The sequence below is a fragment of the Balaenoptera borealis genome (assembly GCF_965194805.1).
Source record: "Balaenoptera borealis genome assembly, chromosome: 2".
NCBI lineage: Eukaryota > Metazoa > Chordata > Mammalia > Artiodactyla > Balaenopteridae > Balaenoptera > Balaenoptera borealis.
This window is the reverse complement of record NC_138867.1, coordinates 164096146-164115697: the sequence shown is the minus strand read 5'-3', so window position 1 is coordinate 164115697 and position 19552 is coordinate 164096146. Positions and strand designations below refer to the sequence as shown.

The following is a 19552-nucleotide window of genomic DNA, read 5'->3' as shown; positions in this document are numbered from 1 at the left end:
AGTTACTAGTCATTAATTTCTGTAGGAAAATAATTCCTAAAACTATAAGTCTCAAAAACAACACAATGTAGACTGATGTGCTATTTATTAAATATTAAATAATTTAAAAACTTTCAAAACCGAGATGATAAAAATACTTAGTCTAAAGTTTATTAAAAGAAATGGCTTTCTTCTTTGGTTGAATATATTTAATAACTGGGAAAATTTGATTAAATTAATTTTCTTTACTGTGATCAAAATAGAAAAACTGCAGGATAATAAAACTGATTTTGATTTGCTTATTTTACCTGAGTAGCTTTATCTTTCATGCATGAAGGGTAATGAACATGAGGATCTCGTGGCCACTGTCCTGTGAGATAAGGTCCTGTTATCGTATCCAAAGAAGAGGTTCGCCTTATTGTACCAGAGGTTCGAACTTGATGAGATTTTGGCCTGTCCACTATCAAAAAGTGAAAAAAGATTAGATTAGTCACTAATGAATAAAGTAAAACTTAAAATTATTTAACCCTCATGGTTTGTAAAATATCACTCTGTCAATTTTCCCTACAATATATATTTATCCTAATAGCCCTCCTGCATGATGTGATGAAATTTATAGACCCTCTCCCAGAGGAAAATACATTCACATATTAAATTTTGCACACACTTCCAGGGCTGTCAACCCTACAAAGCCCATCCATTTTAGAGACCTATTCTAAAACCTGTATAGCATCTCCACTGCCATTACTTTATTTAAGACTTCATCATGTCTCAACTGCCAGTTTCCTAAATGCTATCTCTGCATCCACCCTAACTAAATCTTACAGTGCCACCTCCCTCCACTGCTTAAAAATATTTCCATGGTTATTCACTGCCTTTAACTTAAAGCCCATTATTTTTCACAGTTCAGCTCCCATATACATCAATACTTGATGTCTTGCTACTCCTCCATAAACCCATGTTAACTACGAAATGCCATACAAACTAACTGCAACTTCCCAAATGTAAAACGCTCACTTCTCTGCCTCTATACCTTCTATTATCTCCTGCACCTAAAATGTTCTCCTTCCCTGTTCACTTGACAAAAACTTATCTTCAAGATCAGCTCAGGTGTCACACTGCCTCTGTGAAACCTTTCCCAATGCTCTTCTTTTCTCCATCTCTGTCCTTTTTAAAGATATACGCACTCTCCTCTGCTTGCGTGGAGCCCTAAATTTGTCTTTTTTCCCCAACTAGAGCATACGTTTGGTCCCTACAGATTGAAAAGAAGTTGATGCTCAATACTTATGAATTTATTCACAGCTACACAAAAATAACATGTATAAAGAATCTTATATTTTAATTCAGCTTCCTCATTTATGGATGAAGAATTTGAAGCCCAGAGGGATAAACTTAAATTGTCCAATGAAACAGAACTGCTAACAGGTGATAGAGGTAAAAAGGAACGAAGATATCCAGACATTCTACACAGTTCAATCTACTATAATAATCTACTTCTCTTCTCCATATAGGTACCATAGGTACCTCTGCTGAAACTTAAAATGATCATACTGAACTCTATCGTTTCTTTACAAAGAAACTATAAAGGATTTTTCATATATGCATCTCAAATAAGTTACTACTAATGTGCATTGAATAATAAAATCCAGTGGATTACAAGCACCAAGGCTCAGTCTTACTCAGAGTTATATCTCACATCAAACAAAATGTCTTGCACATTACAGAGGGCCAAGAAACATTTGTTATTGAATACTGTCCTTTAACTACCCTTCTGAAACCAAAATACAAAATTGGGTTTTTTTAATCGGAAAACAAAAGAAAATGCAGCATACTGTGAACTATCGTATTATTTACATACAGTCGTCCTCAGTTCTGTGGGGGACTGGTTCTAGGACCCTCACGGATACCAGAATCTGAGGAAGCTGAAGTCCCTTACGTTTGGCCATCCACCTCTCCAGGTTCCACATCCTTGGACACAGAGGGCTGGAGGGCCAATTTTATCTTACAACTGCAGTTCTGATTTCTTCTTTGACCCAAGAGTGTTAGAGAAGATCTGAAAATTACACAATTTCCTTCCTATGTTTATTACTTAGCTCTCATTTTATTTTGCCATAGGCAGAGAGTCTAGGACAATCTATGTCTACTCTTTGGGATCACCTGAAATTTTATTTGTAACCAAAAATCATGGTCAATTTTTATAAATATTTCATGAGTCACGGAGAACATATATTTTCTGTTTTCAGAATAGTTATTTTTCTTGTACATCAGCTGAAATAAAAATATAGAATATATTAATAAGAAAATTATTAGCTTTATCTGTCACAGACTTAGAGAACTACTCAAGTTTCTAAACTACTCTTGAGATATAACAATTCTCTTTATCTCTTGCAATTTTTATCATTTAAATTTAGTTCTGGGGAATTCCCTGGCAGTCCAGTGGTTAGGACTCTGCACTTCCACTACAGGGGGCATGGGTTCAATCCCTGGTCACCGGGGAACTAAGATCCCGCAAGCTGCGCCGTGTGGCCAAAAACAAGAAACAAACAAAAAAAGTTTATAGAAATTTAGTTCTGTATAATTTGGTTCCATATTGATTCATGACATCATCATTATGGCTTATATGCTTCACCATTGCAGTCTGTTCCATTTATTACTTTTAAGCTCTGTCAAATTGAACATTATCACCCCTTTATGCTTTCCTTCTATTATAATGTATCTGGTTTGCCTATTCTTTTATTTTCAATTTCTTTCAATCATGCTGTTTAGGTGCGACTCTTGTATACTGTATGTAATTAGGCTTTTTGAAAAAACTTTAGAGTATGTCTTCTTATAAAAGGTATGTTCATCCCACTTATATTTATTGTTATAACAAACTTGATTAAACCTGTCATAACTTTTTCCTTCCTCCTATAAATGCTTCCTTGCTACGTGTTTTCTATGTTTTACTGTTTACTTCTTTTTCTCCTTCTTACCTTTTCCCCTACCACAGGTAATTTAGAAGATATGCAGATTGTTTTTAGTTCTATTACTAGGAGTTACTTCTATTAATTCTTTTAAATATTTTTTCTGGCTAAAAAAGCAATATGCACAAATTTTAGCAACTTTAGGAAACACGGAAAATTAACATGTCTCTCATAATCTGATTTATAATAATTTGTTTAAAACTTTTTAAAGTTACTTTACATTCCCTCCACCAAGAAAAAAAAAGACAAAAACAATTTATCCCTTGAAAAACAACATTTATAGCAATAAAAAAGACCTACATAAAGGTCAGCCACAACCAGAAAATGAAAAGCCACTATATGCAAAAAACTTGTGCCTGAACTTTAAACTGCTCCAAACTATTATGAAAGTTGTATGTAGTCTACCTATAGTTATTAAAACTCCTGTTAACTTGGTGAACAATAGGGATAATTTTTATGTTTTATAGTAAGTATATAAAGAATCTATAAACAAGTCCCTTGATACATATAATATTCTAATCTATACTTTTTTATTATATTGTTAATCACTGGACCTTTGTCTATACCTTCCAAAGGATCCCATTTCTCCCCTTAGTGTCCATTCTCTCTGATTAGCTACTGTCAGAACTGTGGTCTTCAAGTTATTTTGACTGAGTACTCCTAATAGTAAATATCTAAGTATGCAGCAATATGTGCAGTTATTTATTTATAAATGAGGTATATATTATATGACTAATATGTTATATATAGTGTAAACCTAAGTAGAAATTTACACATGATATAAAAAATAAAAATATGTATGAAAAAAATGGAAGTTACATTTTCTTCCTGTATCTCATAAGTGGGTGACCTTACTTCAGTGTGAAGACCACTGGGATAAGGGACTTTAAATTGGGTGCTCCCAAGGCCCAAGGACCAGTGGCGGTCATCAGCTTGGACTCTGAAAACCTAGGCTCCAACATTTGGTGTAGAAACACTCACCTTGTGCTGAGTATCAGAGGGGGACATTCTTACCAACGAGAGAGCCAAGAAACAGATTTGGCAACCTTTTTCTGGGACAGCGCGGACCGGAACTTCTGGTGTCATTAAATTCATGAGTTTTCTTGTATTGTCCCTTAACCAAAAGGAGCTTTTGTACTTTTAAATGTTGTATAAATGTGTTATGTTGGGTGAGAGCCTGAGGTTTTTGAACTGGAAACTTCCTGAAATTTATATCTCCATGTGGTTACCATAAACATAATGTAATAAAAGGGAAAAATATGAATTGGGTGCTAAATTCAATCTACAGATTGGCCAGTTAGCTCAATTCTGTGATATAATGCTAATGCTTAATTGTGTTAAGAATGTGTAAACAAGCATCACACATTACCAATACCAAAAAAACAAAAACGGTCTGCCTTAAGTAGAAAGAATAAGGTAGGACAACATGGTATCGATATCCTGTTATAAAATTTGCTCTACCAGGGACATCCCTGGTGGCCTAGTGGGGGGGACTCTGCGCTCCCAATGCGGGGGGCCTGGGTTCGATCCCTGGTCGGGGAACTAGATCCCACATGCATGCCACAAGTAAGAGCCCGCATGCCACAAATGGGAGCCCACATACCACAATGAGGATCTCGTGTGCCGCAACTAAGACTCAGCACAGCCAAGATAAATAATAAATAAAGAAATATAAAAAAAAAAATTCCCTCTACCAGTCATGATTTTTTAAAAAATTATAGTATATGAAGTAAATATACTTGAAAGGTTATATTTCAAACATATGCTTTAAAAGACTCTTGGAAGATGGCAGAAGAGTAAGATGCGGAGATCACCTTCCTTCCCACAGATACATTAGAAATGCATCTACACGTGGAACTGCTCCTACAGAACACCCACTGAACGCTGGCAGAAAACGTCAGACCTCCCAAAAGGCTCTTGGTGCTCCAGCCAGGCATCAGGGCTGTGCCTTTGAGGTGGGAGAGCCAAGTTCAGGACACTGGTCCACAAGAGACCTCCCAGCTCCACGTAATACAAAATGGCAAAAATCTCTCAGAGATCTCCATCTCAACATCAAGACCCAGCTTCACTCAACGACCAGCAAGCTACAGTGCTGGACACCCTATGCCAAACAACTAGCAAGACAGGAACACAGCCCCATCCATTAGAAGAGAGGCTGCCTAAAATCAGAATAAGGCCACAGACACCCCAAAATACACCACCAGACGTGGACGTGCTCACCAGAAAGACAAGATCCAGCCTCATCCACCAGAACACAGGCAATAGTTCCCTCCACCAGGAAGCCTACACGACCCACTGAACCAACCTTAGCCACTGGGGACAGATACCAAAAACAACGGGAACTACGAACCTGCAGCCTGTGAAAAGGAGACCCCAAACACAGTAAGATAAGCAAAATGAGACAACAGAAAAACACACAGCAGATGAAGGAGCAGGGTCAAAACACACCAGACCTAACAAATGAAGAGGAAATAGGTAGTCTACCTGAAAAAGAATGCAGAATAATGATAGTAAGGATGATCCAAAATCTTGGAAATACAATAGACAAAATGCAAGAAACATTTAACAAGGACATAGAAGAACTAAAGAGGAACCAAGCAACGATGAAAAACACAATAAATGAAATGAAAAATACTCTAGATGGGATCAATAGCAGAATAACAGAGGCAGAAGAACGGATAAGTGACCTGGAAGATAAAATGGTGGAAATAACTACTGCAGAGCAAGATAAAGAAAAAAGAATGAAAAGAACTGAGGACAGTCTCAGAGACCTCTGGGACAACATTAAACACACCAACATTCGAATTATAGGGGTTCCAGAAGAAGAAGAGAAAAAGAAAGGGACTGAGAAAATATTTGAAGAGATTATAGTTGAAAACTTCCCTAATATGGGAAAGGAAATAGTTAATCAAGTCCAGGAAGCACAGAGAGTCCCATACAGGATAAACCCAAGGAGAAACACGCCAAGACACATATTAATCAAACTGTCAAAAATTAAATATAAAGAAAACATATTAAAAGCAGCAAGGGAAAAACAACAAATAACACACAAGGGAATCCCCATAATGTTAACAGCTGATCTTTCAGCAGAAACTCTGCAAGCCAGAAGGGAGTGGTAGGATATACTTAAAGTGATGAAGGAGAAAAACCTACAACCAAGATTAATCTACCCAGCAAGGATCTCATTCAGATTTTATGCAGAAATTAAAACCTTTACAGACAAGCAAAAGCTGAGAGAGTTCAGCAACACCAAACCAGCTTTACAACAAATGCTAAAGGAACTTCTCTAGGCAAGAAACACAAGAGAAGGAAAACACCTACAATAACAAACCCAAAACATTTAAGAAAATGGGAATAGGAACATACATATCGATAATTACCTTAAATGTAAATGGATTAAATGCTCCACCAAAAGACACAGACTGGCTGAATGGATACAAAAACAAGACCCATATATATGCTGTCTACAAGAGACCCACTTCAGACCTAGAGACACATACAGACTGAAAGTGAGGGGATGGAAAAAGATATTCCATGCAAATGGAAATCAAAAGAAAGCTGGAGTAGCAATTCTCATATTAGACAAAATAGACTTTAAAATAAAGACTATTACAAGAGACAAAGAAGGACACTATATAATGATCAAGGGATCGATCCAAGAGCAAGGTATAACAATTGTAAATATTTATGCACCCAACATAGGAGCACCTCAATACATAAGGCAAATACTAACAGCCATAAAAGGGGAAATCAACAGCAACACAATCATAGTAGGGGACTTTAACACCCTACTTTCACCAATGGACAGATCATCCAAAATGAAAATAAATAAGGAAACACAAGCTTTAAATGATACATTAAACAAGATGGACTTAATTGATATTTATAGGACATTCCACCCAAAAACAACAGAATACACATTTTTCTCAAGTGCGCATGGAACATTCTCCAGGATAGATCATATCTTGGGTCACAAATCAAGCCTTGGTAAATTTAAGAAAATTGAAATCGTATCAAGTATCTTTCCGACCACAACGCTATGAGACTAGATATCAATTACAGGAAAAGATGTGTAAAAAATACAAACACATGGAGGCTACACAATACACTACTTAATAACGAAGTGATCACTGAAGAAATCAAAGGGGAAATCAAAAAATACCTAGAAACAAATGACAATGGAGACACGACGACCCAAAACATATGGGACACAGCAAAAGCAGTGCTAAGAGCGAACTTTATAGCAATATAAGCCTTCCTCAAGAAATAGGAAACATCTCGAATAAACAACCTAACCTTGCACCTGAAGCAATTAGAGAAAGAAGAACAAAAAAACCCCAAAGCTAGCAGAAGGAAAGAAATCATAAAGATCAGATCAGAGATAAATGAAAAAGAAATGAAGGAAACAATAGCAAAAATCAGTGAAACTAAAAGCTGGTTCTTTGAGAAGATAAACAAAATTGATAAACCATTAGCCAGACTCATCAAGAGAAAAAGGGAGAAGACTCAAATCAATAGAATTAGAAATGAAAAAGGAGAAGTAACCACTGACACTGCAGAAATACAAAGGATCATGAGAGATTACTACAAGCAACTCTATGCCAATAAAATGGACAACCTGGAAGAAATGGACAGATTCTTAGAAATGCACAAACTGTTGAGACTGAACCAGGAAGAAATAGAAAATATGAACAGACCAATCACAAGCACTGAAATTGAAACTGTGATTAAAAACCTTCCAACAAACAAAATCCCAGGACCAGATGGCTTCACAGGAGAATTCTATCAAACATTTAGAGAAGAGCTAACACCTATCCTTCTCAAACTCTTCCAAAATATTGCAGAGGGAGGAACACTCCCAAACTCATTCTACGAGGCCACCATCACCCTGATACCAAAACCAGACAAAGATGTCACAAAGAAAGAAAACTACAGGCCAATATCACTGATGAATATAGATGCAAAAATCCTCAACAAAATACTAGCAAACAGAATCCAACAGCACATTAAAAGGATCATACACCATGATCAAGTGGGGTTTATCCCAGGAATGCAAGGATTCTTCAATATACGCAAATCAATCAACGTGATACAGCATATCAACAAATTGAAGGAGAAAAACCATATGATCATCTCAATAGATGCAGAGAAAGCTTTCGACAAAATTCAACACCCATTTATGATAAAAGCCCTGCAGAAAGTAGGCATAGAGGGAACTTTCCTCAACATAATAAAGGCCATATATGACAAACCCACAGCCAACATTGTCCTCAATGGTGAAAAACTGAAACCATTTCCACTAAGATCAGGAACAAGACAAGGTTGCCCACTCTCACCACTATTATTCAACATAGTTTTGAACTGTTATCCACAGCAATCAGAGAAGACAAAGAAATAAAAGGAATCCAAATCGGAAAAGAAGAAGTAAAGCTGTCACTGTTTGCAGATGACATGATACTATACACAGAGAATACTAAAGATGCTACCAGAAAACTCCTAGAGCTAATCAATGAATTTGGTAAAGTAGCAGGATACAAAATTAATGCACAGAAATCTCTTGCATTTCTATACACTAATGACGAAAAATCTGAAAGTGAAATTAAGAAAACACTCCCGTTTACCATTGCAACAAAAAGAATAAAATATCTAGGAATAAACCTACCTAAGGAGACAAAAGACCTGTATGCAGAAAATTATAAGACACTGATGAAAGAAATTAAAGATGATACAAATAGATGGAGAGATATACCATGTTCTTGGATTGGAAGAATCAACATTGTGAAAATGACTCTACTACCCAAAGCAATCTACAGATTCAATGCAATCCCTATCAAACTACCACTGGCATTTTTCACAGAACTAGAATAAAAAATTTCAAAATTTGTATGGAAACACAAAAGACCCCGAATAGCCAAAGCAATCTTGAGAACGAAAAATGGAGCTGGAGGAATCAGGCTCCCTGACTTCAGACTATATTACAAAGCTACAGTAATCAAGACAGTTTGGTACTGGCACAAATATAGAAATATAGATCAATGGAACAGGATAGAAAGCCCAGAGATTAACCCACGCACATATGGTCACCTTATCTTTGATAGAGGAGGCAAGCATATACAGTGGAGAAAAGACAGCCTCTTCAATAAGTGGTGCTGGGGGGCTTCCCTGGTGGTGCAGTGGTTGAGAATCTGCCTGCTAATGCAGGGGACACGGGTTCGAGCCCTGATCTGGGAAGATCCAACATGCCGCGGAGCAACTAGGCCCGTGAGCCACAATTACTGAGCCTGCGCGTCTGGAGCCTGTGCTCCGCAACAAGAGAGGCCACGATAGGGAGAGGCCCGCGCACCGCAATGAAGAGTGGCCCCCGCTTGCCGCAACTGGAGAAAGCCCTCGCACAGAAACGAAGACCCAACACAGCCATAAATAAATAAATAAATAAATAAAATTAAAAAAAAAATAAGTGGTGCTGGGAAAATTGGACAGATATATGTAAAATTATGAAATTAGAACACTCCCTGACACCATACACAAAAATAAATTCAAAATGGATTAAAGACCTAAGTGTAAGGCCAGACACTATCAAACTCGTAGAGGAAAACATAGGCAGAACACTCTATGACATAAATCACAGCAAGATTCTTTTTGACCCAGCTCCTAGAGAAATGGAAATAAAAACACAAATAAACAAATGGGACCTAATGAAACTTCAAAGCTTTTGCACAGCAAAGGAAACCATAAACAAGACCAAAAGACAACCCTCAGAATGGGAGAAAATATTTACAAATGAAGCAAATGACAAAGGATTAATCTCCAAGATTTACAAGCAGCTCATGCAGCTCAATAACAAAAACACGAACAACCCAATCCAAAAATGGGCAGAAGACCTAAATAGACATTTCTCCAAAGAAGATATACAGATTGACGACAAACACATGAAAGAATGCTCAACATCATTAATCATTAGAGAAATGCAAACCAAAACTACAATGAGATATCATCTCACACCGGTCAGAATGGCCATCATCAAAAAATCTAGAAACAATAAATGCTGGAGAGGGTGTGGAGGAAAGGGAACACTCTTGCACTGTTGGTGGGAATGTAAATTGATACAACCACTATGGAGAACAGTATGGAGGTTCCTTAAAAAACTAAAAATAGAACTACCATACGACACAGCAATCCCGCTACTGGGCATATACCCTGAGAAAACCATAGTTCAAAAAGAGTCATGTACCAAAATGTTCATTGCAGCTCTATTTACAATAGCCAGGACATGGAAGCAACCTAAGTGTCCATCATCGGATGAATGGATAAAGAAGATGTGGCACATATATACAATGGAATATTACTCAGCCATAAAAAGAAACGAAATGGAGGTACTTGTAATGAGGTGGATGGAGTTAGAGTCTGTCATACAGAGTGAAGTAAGTCAGAAAGAGAAAAACAAATACAGTATGCTGACACATATATATGGAATCTAAGGGAAAAAAAAAAAGGCCATGAAGAACCTAGTGGCAAGACGGGAATAAAGACACAGACCTACTGGAGAATGGACTTGAGGATATGGGAAGGGGGAGGGGTGAGATGTGACAGGGTGAGAGAGTGTCATGGACATATATACACTACCAAATGTAAAATGGATAGCTAGTGGGAAGCAGCCGCATGGCACAGGGAGATCAGCTCGGTGCTTTGTGACCACCTAGAGGGGTGGGATGGGGAGGGTGGGAGGCAGGGAGATGCAAGGGGGAAGAGATATGGGAACATATGTATATGTATAACTGATTCACTTTGTAATGGGGCAGAAGCTAGCACACCATTGTAAAGCAATTGTTTTTCAATAAAGATGTTTAAAAACAACAACAACAACAACACACACACACACACACACACACACACACAAGACTCTCACCATTGCTCACATAAGGAAAATTTCAAAGATATGTAGTTGTTAGTAATTTCCACGTAAATTATTTGAAGGGTTAAAATACAAAATAAGTTTAATAATTGGCAAGGATAGTCCTCTTCCAAGATATGATTAGCCATAATAACCCCGCTTAACCAAATATCAGTAGGGCCTTTTTTACCAACAGATTCATCATAAGCAGTGCGATTCTACTTTAACTTATTAAATAAGTTATTAAATAAGACGACTTATTCCTATTATCCAAACTATCATGGCAATGAGTTAGACTTTAACTGCCTCAACATCTAAGCCTTGATTCTCCCAAATTTTTATTTATTTAATTTGTGGTATTATTGCCTACCAATTCAGGTTTTACAATTTAGTGCAACAATAAAAATCAACACTGGTTTTGCATTATAGTAGTCCCCTCTTATCCTCACTTTCACTTTCCACAGTCAACCATGGTCTGAAAATATTAAATGGAAAATTCCAGAAATAATTCATAAGTTTAAGATTGGGGGGAAGAGTCAAGATAGCGGACTAGGAGCACATGGAATTCACGTCTCCACACAACTAGGGCACCTACCAGGCACCAGTGAGGGACCACAGACACCTAAGGGGAGGGGAGAAACACCCAGTGACCAAGTAGGATGTGGGGCATGGGGGGAGTGAGAGGGGGAGAAGTGCAGGTGGGATAGGACTGGCGCCCCTGAGGGGTGGCTGGGGGAGGGGAAGGGATCCCATCCCCAAAGGGGGAAATTGGGGGACCACTGGGAGGGCAGAGGATCAAAAGGGAGCATGGCCAGGTCTCCCCTGCCCACTTGGGCCCCTGGGAGCCTGCTGAGATCCTGGTCCTGATCCTCTGCCCATGAATGTCCCCTCCAGCTGCATGGGTCCTGAGGGAGTGGGAGGGAGGGAAGGGAAAGCAAAAGTAAAGGCCAGACCTACTGGACTGGAACCCCTGAGGGGTGGCTGGGGGAGGGGAGGAGTTCCTACACCCAGCAGGACACACCCACGGTTAGGGGTCCAGCGGGGACTGGGGAGACCCCGGGAGAGATGGGGAGTGGGGGCGTGGAGGAATGGAAGGGAACGCGGCCAGTGCTTTCCCTGTCCACTTAGGCACCAGAGAGCCTGTTGGGCTCCTGGGCCTAATTCTCTGCCCTCAGAGCCTCCCTCCTGCTGCGCAGAGACCAAGCCCCATCCTTACACCCCCACCCAGGGCCCTACCTCTACACTCAGAGAACCCCTCCAATGAGCTGGGCCTAAACCGCACCCACACACCCTCACCCACGGCTTTGCCTCCAAACCCCAGAACTCCACACTCTGAAGGCCCTCCTTTGGACGTGCTGCCTCTCCCCTTCTGTAGGTCCTAAGTAGAGGCCCTGCCCGACACTTGAACATCACCTGCCCAGGCCCCGCCCCCAAGACCTTTTCTGGCTGCATGGGTCCTAAGCCTAGGCCCTGCCCCACCATAACCCCCACCAATGTCTAAGTTCCAACCCTGCCTAAACTCCGCACCCCATAGCCAAGGCTTTTTTTTTTTTTTCCTTTTTTCCTCTTTTAGATTGGGGTTCTGTTTTACCTTGTTGATTAATTGTTCTTCATTCATTTATATGTTTATGTTTTCTAATAAATCTTTTATTTTTCTAATTTTATTTTATTCTTTATGCTTTGTTATTGTTCTGCTCCTTTTTGGCTTGTTCCCCCACCCCCCTTTTTTCTTTTTCTTTTTTCTGTTACAGTTTTATTTTACCTTGTTGCAGTTGTTTCAATTATATTGTTATTTTTCCTAATATATTTTTGATCTTTCTAATTTTATTTTGTTTTTTATTCTTTGTTATTGTATTGCTCCTTTTCTTCTTCTTCTTTTTTTTTTTTCCACGCCACATGCCTTATGGGATCTGGTTCCCAGGCCACAGGTTGGGCCCGAGCTCCTGTGGTGGCAGCTCCGAGTCCAAACCCCTGGACTAACAGAGAACCTCAGACCTCAGGGAATATAAATAGGAGTGAGGCCTCCCAGAGGTCCTCATCTCAGCACCAAGACCCGGATTTATCTAACTGACTGCAAACTCCAGTGCTGGATGCCTCAGGCCAAATAATCAGTAAGACAGGAATACAGCCCCAACCATCAGAAAAAAAAAATAAAATGACAAAAAATATGTTACAAATGAAGAAGCAAGGTAAAAACCTACAAGACCAAATAAATGAAGGTGAAATAGGCAACCTACCTGAAAAAGAATTCAGAGTAATGATAGTAAAGACGATCCAAAATCTCGGAAACAGAATGGAGAAAATAAAAGAAACATTTAACAAGGATCTAGAAGAACTAAAGAGCAAACAAACAGTGATGAACAATACAATAACTGAAATTAAAAATACTCTAGAAGAAATCAATAGCAGAATAACTAAGGCAGAAGAAAGGATAAGTGAGCTGGAAGATAAAATGGTAGAAATAACTGCCAGGGAGCAGAATAAAGAAAAAAGAATGAAAGAATTGAGGACAGTCTCAGAGACTCCTGGGACAATAGTAAACGCACCAATATTCGAATTATAGGGGTCCCAGAAGAAGAAGAGAAAAAGAAAGGGTTTGAGAAAATATTTGAAGAGATTATAGTTGAAAACTTCCCTAACATGGGAAAGGAAATAGTCAATCAAGTCCAGGAAGCACAGAGAGTCCCATACAGGATAAACCCAAAGAGGAACATGCCAAGACACATATTAATCAAACTATCAAAAATTAAATACAAAGAAAAAATATTAAAAGCAGCAAGGGAAAGGCAACAAATAACATAAAAGGGAATCCCCATAAGGTTAACAGCTGATCTTTCAGCAGAAACTCTGCAAGCCAGAAGGGAGTGGCAGGACATATTTAAAGTGATGAAGGGGAAAAAACCTACAACCAAGATTACTCTACCCAGCAAGGATCTCATACATATTCAATGGAGAAATCAAAAGCTTTACAGACAAGCAAAAGCTAAGAGAATTCAGCACCACCAAACTAGCTTTACAACAAATGCTAAAGGAACTTCTCGAAGTGGGAAACACAAGAGAAGAAAAGGACCTACAAAAACAAACCCAAAACAATTAAGAAAATGGTAATAGGAACATACATATCGATAATCACCTTGAATGTAAATGGATTAAATGCTCCAACCAAAAGACACAGACTGGCTGAATGGATACAAAAACAAGCCTGTCTGTATGCTGTCTACAAGAAACCCACTTCACACCCAGGGACACATACAGACTGAAAGTGAGGGGATGGAAAAAGATATTCCATGCAAATGGAAATCACAAGAAAGCTGGAGCAGCAACACTCATATCAGATAAAATAGACTTTAAAATAAAGACTGTTACAAGAGACAAGAAAGGACACTACATAATGATCAATGGATCAATCCAAGAAGAAAACAAAACAATTGTAAATATTTATGCACCCAACATAGGAGCACCTCAATATATAAGGCAAATGCAAATAGCTTTAAAAGGAAAAATTGAGAGTAACACAATAATAGGGGACTTTAACACCCCACTGACACCAATAGATCATCCAGATGGAAAATAAATAAGGAAACAGAAGCTTTAAATGACACAAGAGACCAGACAGACTTAATTGATGTTGTTGGGACATTCCACCCCAAAGCAGAAGAATACACTTTCTTCTCAAATGCACACGGCACGTTCTCCAGAATAGATCACATTTGGGGTCACAAATCAAACCTTGGAAAATTTAAGAAAATTGAAATTGTATCAAGCATCTTTTCCAACCAAAACACTGTGAGATTAGAGATCTATCACAGGAAAAAAACAGCAAAAAAACACAAATACATGAAGGCTAAACAGTGTGCTGCTGAATAACCAAGAGATCACTGAAGAAATCAAAGAGGGAATCAAAAAATACCTAGAAACAAATGACAACAAAAACATGACGATCCAAAACCTATGGGATGCAGCAAAAGCAGTTCTAAGAGGGAAGTTCATAGCAATTCAAGCTCACCGCAAGAAAAATCTCAAAGAAACATTCTAACCTTACACCTAAAGCAACTAGAAAAAGAAGAACAAAGAAAACCCAAAATTAGTAGAAGGAAAGAAATCATAAAGATCCGAGCAGAAATAAATGAAATGGAAACAAACCAAACAATAGCAAAGATCAATAAAACTAAAGGCTGTTGCTTTAAGAAGATAAACAAAATTGGTAATCCTTTAGCCAGTCTCATCAAGAAAAGGAGGGCGAGTACTCAAATCAATAAAATTAGAATTGAAAAAGGAGAGATTACAACTGACACTGCAGAAATACAAAAGACCATAAGAGACTATTACAAGCAACGATATGCCAATAAAATGGACAACCTGAAAGAAATGGACAAATTCTTGGAAAAGTACAACCTGCCAAGATTGAACCAGGAAGAATTAGAAAATATAAACAGACCAATCACAGGTAATGAAATTGAAACTGTAATTAAAAATCTTCCAACAAACAAACATCCAGGACCAGATGGCTTCACAGGTGAATTCTATCAAACATTTAGAGAAGAGTTAACACCTCTCCTCCTCAAACTCTTCCAAAAAACGGTGGAGGGAGGAACACTCCAAAACTCATTCTACGAGGCCACCATCACCCTGATACCAAAACCAGAAAAAGATATCACAAAAAAAGAAAATTATAGACCAATACCACTGATGAACATAGACGCAAAAATCCTCAACAAAATACTAACCCACAGAACCCAACAACACATTAAAAGGATCATACACTATGATAAAGTGGGATTTATCCCAGGGATGCAAGGATTCTTCAATAAACGCAAATCAATGTGATACACCATATTAACAAATTGAAGAATAAAAACCATATGATCATCTTAATAGATGCAGAAGAATCTTTTGACAAAATTCAACACCCATTTATGATAAAAACTCTCCAGAAAGTGGGCATAGAGGGAACCTACCTCAACATAATAAAGGCCATATATGACAAACCCACAGCAAACATCATTCTCAGTGGTGATAAACTGAAAGCATTTCCTCTAAGATCAGGAACAAGACAAGGATGTCCACTCTCGCCACTCTTACTCAACATAGTTTTGGAAGTCCTAGCCACGGCAATCAGAGAAGAAAAAGAAATAAAAGGAATACAAATGGGAAAAGAAGAAGTAAAACTGTCATTGTTTGCATATGACATGATACTATACATAGAAAACCCTAAAGATGCCACCAGGAAACTACTAGAACTAATCAATGAATTTGGTAAAGCTGCAGGATACAAAATCAATGCACAGAAATCTCTTGCATTCCTATACACTAAGAATGAAAAATCAGAAAGAGAAATTAAGGAAACAATGCCACAGACCAGTGCAACAAAAAGAGTAAAATACCTAAAATACTCAAACAATCTTTGAATTTACAAGAGCTTAAATAATAACATTTAATAAAACATTGAATAAAAAATTAATAGTAGCAATAAAATTGCTAAAATAAATATTCTGAAGTATGAAAGCAAATCAATTAAATAAATACTTATCATCATTACTTAAGGTAAACAGGCATCAGCAAAATAGTAATTTCATATATAGTGAAACCAGGTAACCACTACCACTAAATAAAACTTGCTGAATGTCTACTACTATATATGAAAAGCACTGTTCCGTGTACCAAGAAGAATTACAAAATCAGTTTCAGACTCTCCTCAAGGAATTTACATTCTGGTTGAGGGAGATACAATATGTATAATTAAACTATAATATAAAGTGGTATATTATGGCACATGCACACCAATGAAGGACAGGAAGCAAACAATGCAAAAAATAAATGAGGCAGCAGATAGCTACAATGATGTACTCCAACTACATCAAGGGAAACTTTCAAGTAGTAAGACTCTTACCATGCCACTTATAATCCTGTTGCTAACATCGCCTACTTAAATATTTGAGGATAAAATAGAGAATACTAAATTCAGCAATAAAATATGATGGTTAGAAAAAAATCACATCTATTTCCAGTACTAGCATCATTGCTAGGACCAGAAAATGACTCCTCATGTAGCATTCTGCAAAAAGACTTGCTCATTATATCCATCTACAGGTTGCACTTTCCCCCTCCAATTCCCCTCCGTGATGAGGGAGCAGTGGTAGGCCTGGGGTTCCTCTGGGGTTCCTACTGAGGACTATACAAAATAATTATTGCTTTCTAACAGCCAATTGGAAATTTAACTTTAAAGTGATAATAGTATAATAGGTTTAAAAACAAGGAGCTGTATTAGATAACTCTGCATCTGAATAGCATACAAGGCATTACTCTAAATAGGCAAAACTGCTTAATATCTAACTGCCAGAGCACTGTAATATGATGTTAAACTAATTGTTCCCAACAATTTTTACTTTAGTAGCAGTGACTGAAGATTGACTGGTTAGTGAGTTTGGAAATCTGATGGATTAAGAAGCTCACCTGAAGGAGAAAATTAACAAAGTTAAGTGGAATTTCTGCAAATTAAAAAAAAGTTATTATTAGAAACTTTAAGAACTTTAGCTACAGAGAAATATGAAACAAGCCACTACGCCTTCTAAACCAACCTTAACAGGTGGTAAAGAGGATGCAATATTTTTGAGTGACATAATGCAGCCATACAGAATGTAAACTAACACACGTAATAAAAAGTGCTCACATTCTTTTCTTGCACTTTAACACACTCCAACCTTTTTCATAGGTTCAGTGTGCATAAGTAACTAAAAAATAAAAATTGTTGATTCTCTGTGTTTAACTCTCAAGAAAGATTATTCGCCAAAGCTCTCCATTAAACACTGATTATACAAGCAAAGCACATCTAAACTTAAGAAAGCATTTAAACCTTTTGAAAAAGCTATTATTCCTTCAACTACTGTGTAAAGACTGTAACTGCATGAAACTTAGCCATTGTAACACCACCACCAAGAATAAACTGCTTCTTACTTTATTCAAAGTTTATTACCACTCTGAAGAATCCTCAAGCCATACATTTATTACAACTCTAAAGAATCCTCAAGCCATACAATTCAGCAAAATGCTTAAGATAACTAAGTAACGAATACCAATTTTTCCAGACCTTTCTACATAGAACTCACATTAAATAACTAGTTTTACAAAAAAAATCACATTAACAATGTTAGTCAGTAGTATCAAAACACACATATATATTTTGTCTTGAATTTAAGTTCCTAAAGTGTGTAAAATCTTTTTATGTTTTAACAATTATGTTCAAAAAGAAGCAGCCATTAAATCCCATAATGTGTACGTGTGTGTGTATGCCTTAAATCACCTAGTATTGATTAGAAAAATGTTAAAGAATGGTTAAAAAAAAAAAAGGCAATACTTTTTAGTCAGTACAGTGTCAACATCTGGGCATGTCTGAGAAGTAATAGCAAAAGCTTTCTAATACAGTGTATCACCCAGAAATTAGATCTTGGGAGATCCTAGAACAAAAAGGCTCAAGGCCCTCAGGCATAGGTAGAACTAAGCAATGGATCTCAAAGATGGGATCCTGAGATGTGGCTCTCTGTATAAGCATCACCAGGCAGCTTGTTAAACATGCACGTTACTGGGCCACACTCCCAGAGATTCTAATTTAGTAGCTATAGGGTGGAACCAGGTATCAACATATTTTTTTTAAATTTTTCTTTTCTCTCTTTTTTTAAAAAATTAATTTATTTATTTTTGGCTGCGTTGGGTCTTCGTCGTTGCACGCGGGTTTTCTCTAGCTGCAGAGAGCGGGGGATACTCTTTGTTGCAGTGCGCCAGCTTCTCATTGCGGTAGCTTCTCTTGTTCGGGAGCACGGGGCTCTAGGCGCACGGGCTTCAGGAGTTGTGGCTCGCGGGCTCTAGAGCACAGGCTCAGCAGTTGTGGCGTGCGGGACTAGTTGCTCCACGTCATGTGGGATTCTCCTGGATCAGGGCTCGAACCCATGTCCCCTGCACTGGCAGGCGGATTCCCAACCACTGCGCCACCAGGGAAGCCCTCAACATATTTCTTAAACCAGACCAAATTGATTCAGATGCATCATCAGCCTTGGGAACCACTGAGGTCCTAAAGCAATGTTTCTTATGGTGTTAGACATTTGTTAAATATGCTCAATACCGGGCCCAATTTCTCATCAACAATGTGAGACTCTCTGCTAGTGGGACCAAACAATGTGAATTTTAAACACATATCTCAAGTGAATCTACTGGTACTACAAGCTTCAGAACCTATGTCTACAGGATTGGGACTAGATCCTTTAGAGCTGCAGGTGCTCAAAAATAAAATCATTTTGTTGATTATAATCTACTCCATTTAGAGGCACTGAAAGTTTGAATATAAATCCAAGAAAATATCCTGCTGCAAAAAAGTCAAACAATTCTTCGAAATCTGCACTTAGGAGCTAACCTTCTAGAATCTAGTAAATTTAAACTTCTAGTCATCTCCTTCAAAAAGGTCACTTTCTAAACTAAGTGCCAGCCATGACAATAAGAACCTTCAAACCTAAATACAAAGCACTCTAGGCAGAATGCTTAGGAATGCTTTCTCAGAAAGATGAGATAACAGACAAAAAGTTCAATACAGCTTCTTTGGAAAGATTCCCTCCCACCCAAACAGGGCATTTTGCACACAAAAGTTAACTACAATAAAATTTGCTTCCTAAAAAAATACAAGAAAGTCTGAAAAAATACATTAAGTACGTTCCTTTTTATAAAATCAAAG

The 19552-nt window shown here is 37.8% G+C and overlaps 1 protein-coding gene across 4 annotated transcripts in view; it reads right to left on the bottom strand.

Annotated features, from left to right (window-relative positions):
- The window catches only part of LOC309622750 (glucocorticoid-induced transcript 1 protein-like), a 71682-nt gene that overhangs the window by 28459 nt on the left and 23671 nt on the right, over nucleotides 1-19552 (bottom strand). For 2 of the 4 annotated variants that reach the window (XM_082378833.1, XM_082378832.1), the window contains exon 2: nucleotides 288-439. The exons of the other annotated variants lie outside the window; for them this stretch is intronic. In XM_082378833.1, coding sequence (XP_082234959.1) covers nucleotides 288-439 — 152 coding nt within the window. The remainder of the gene's footprint in view (nucleotides 1-287; nucleotides 440-19552) is intronic. 4 annotated transcript variants of the gene reach the window in all.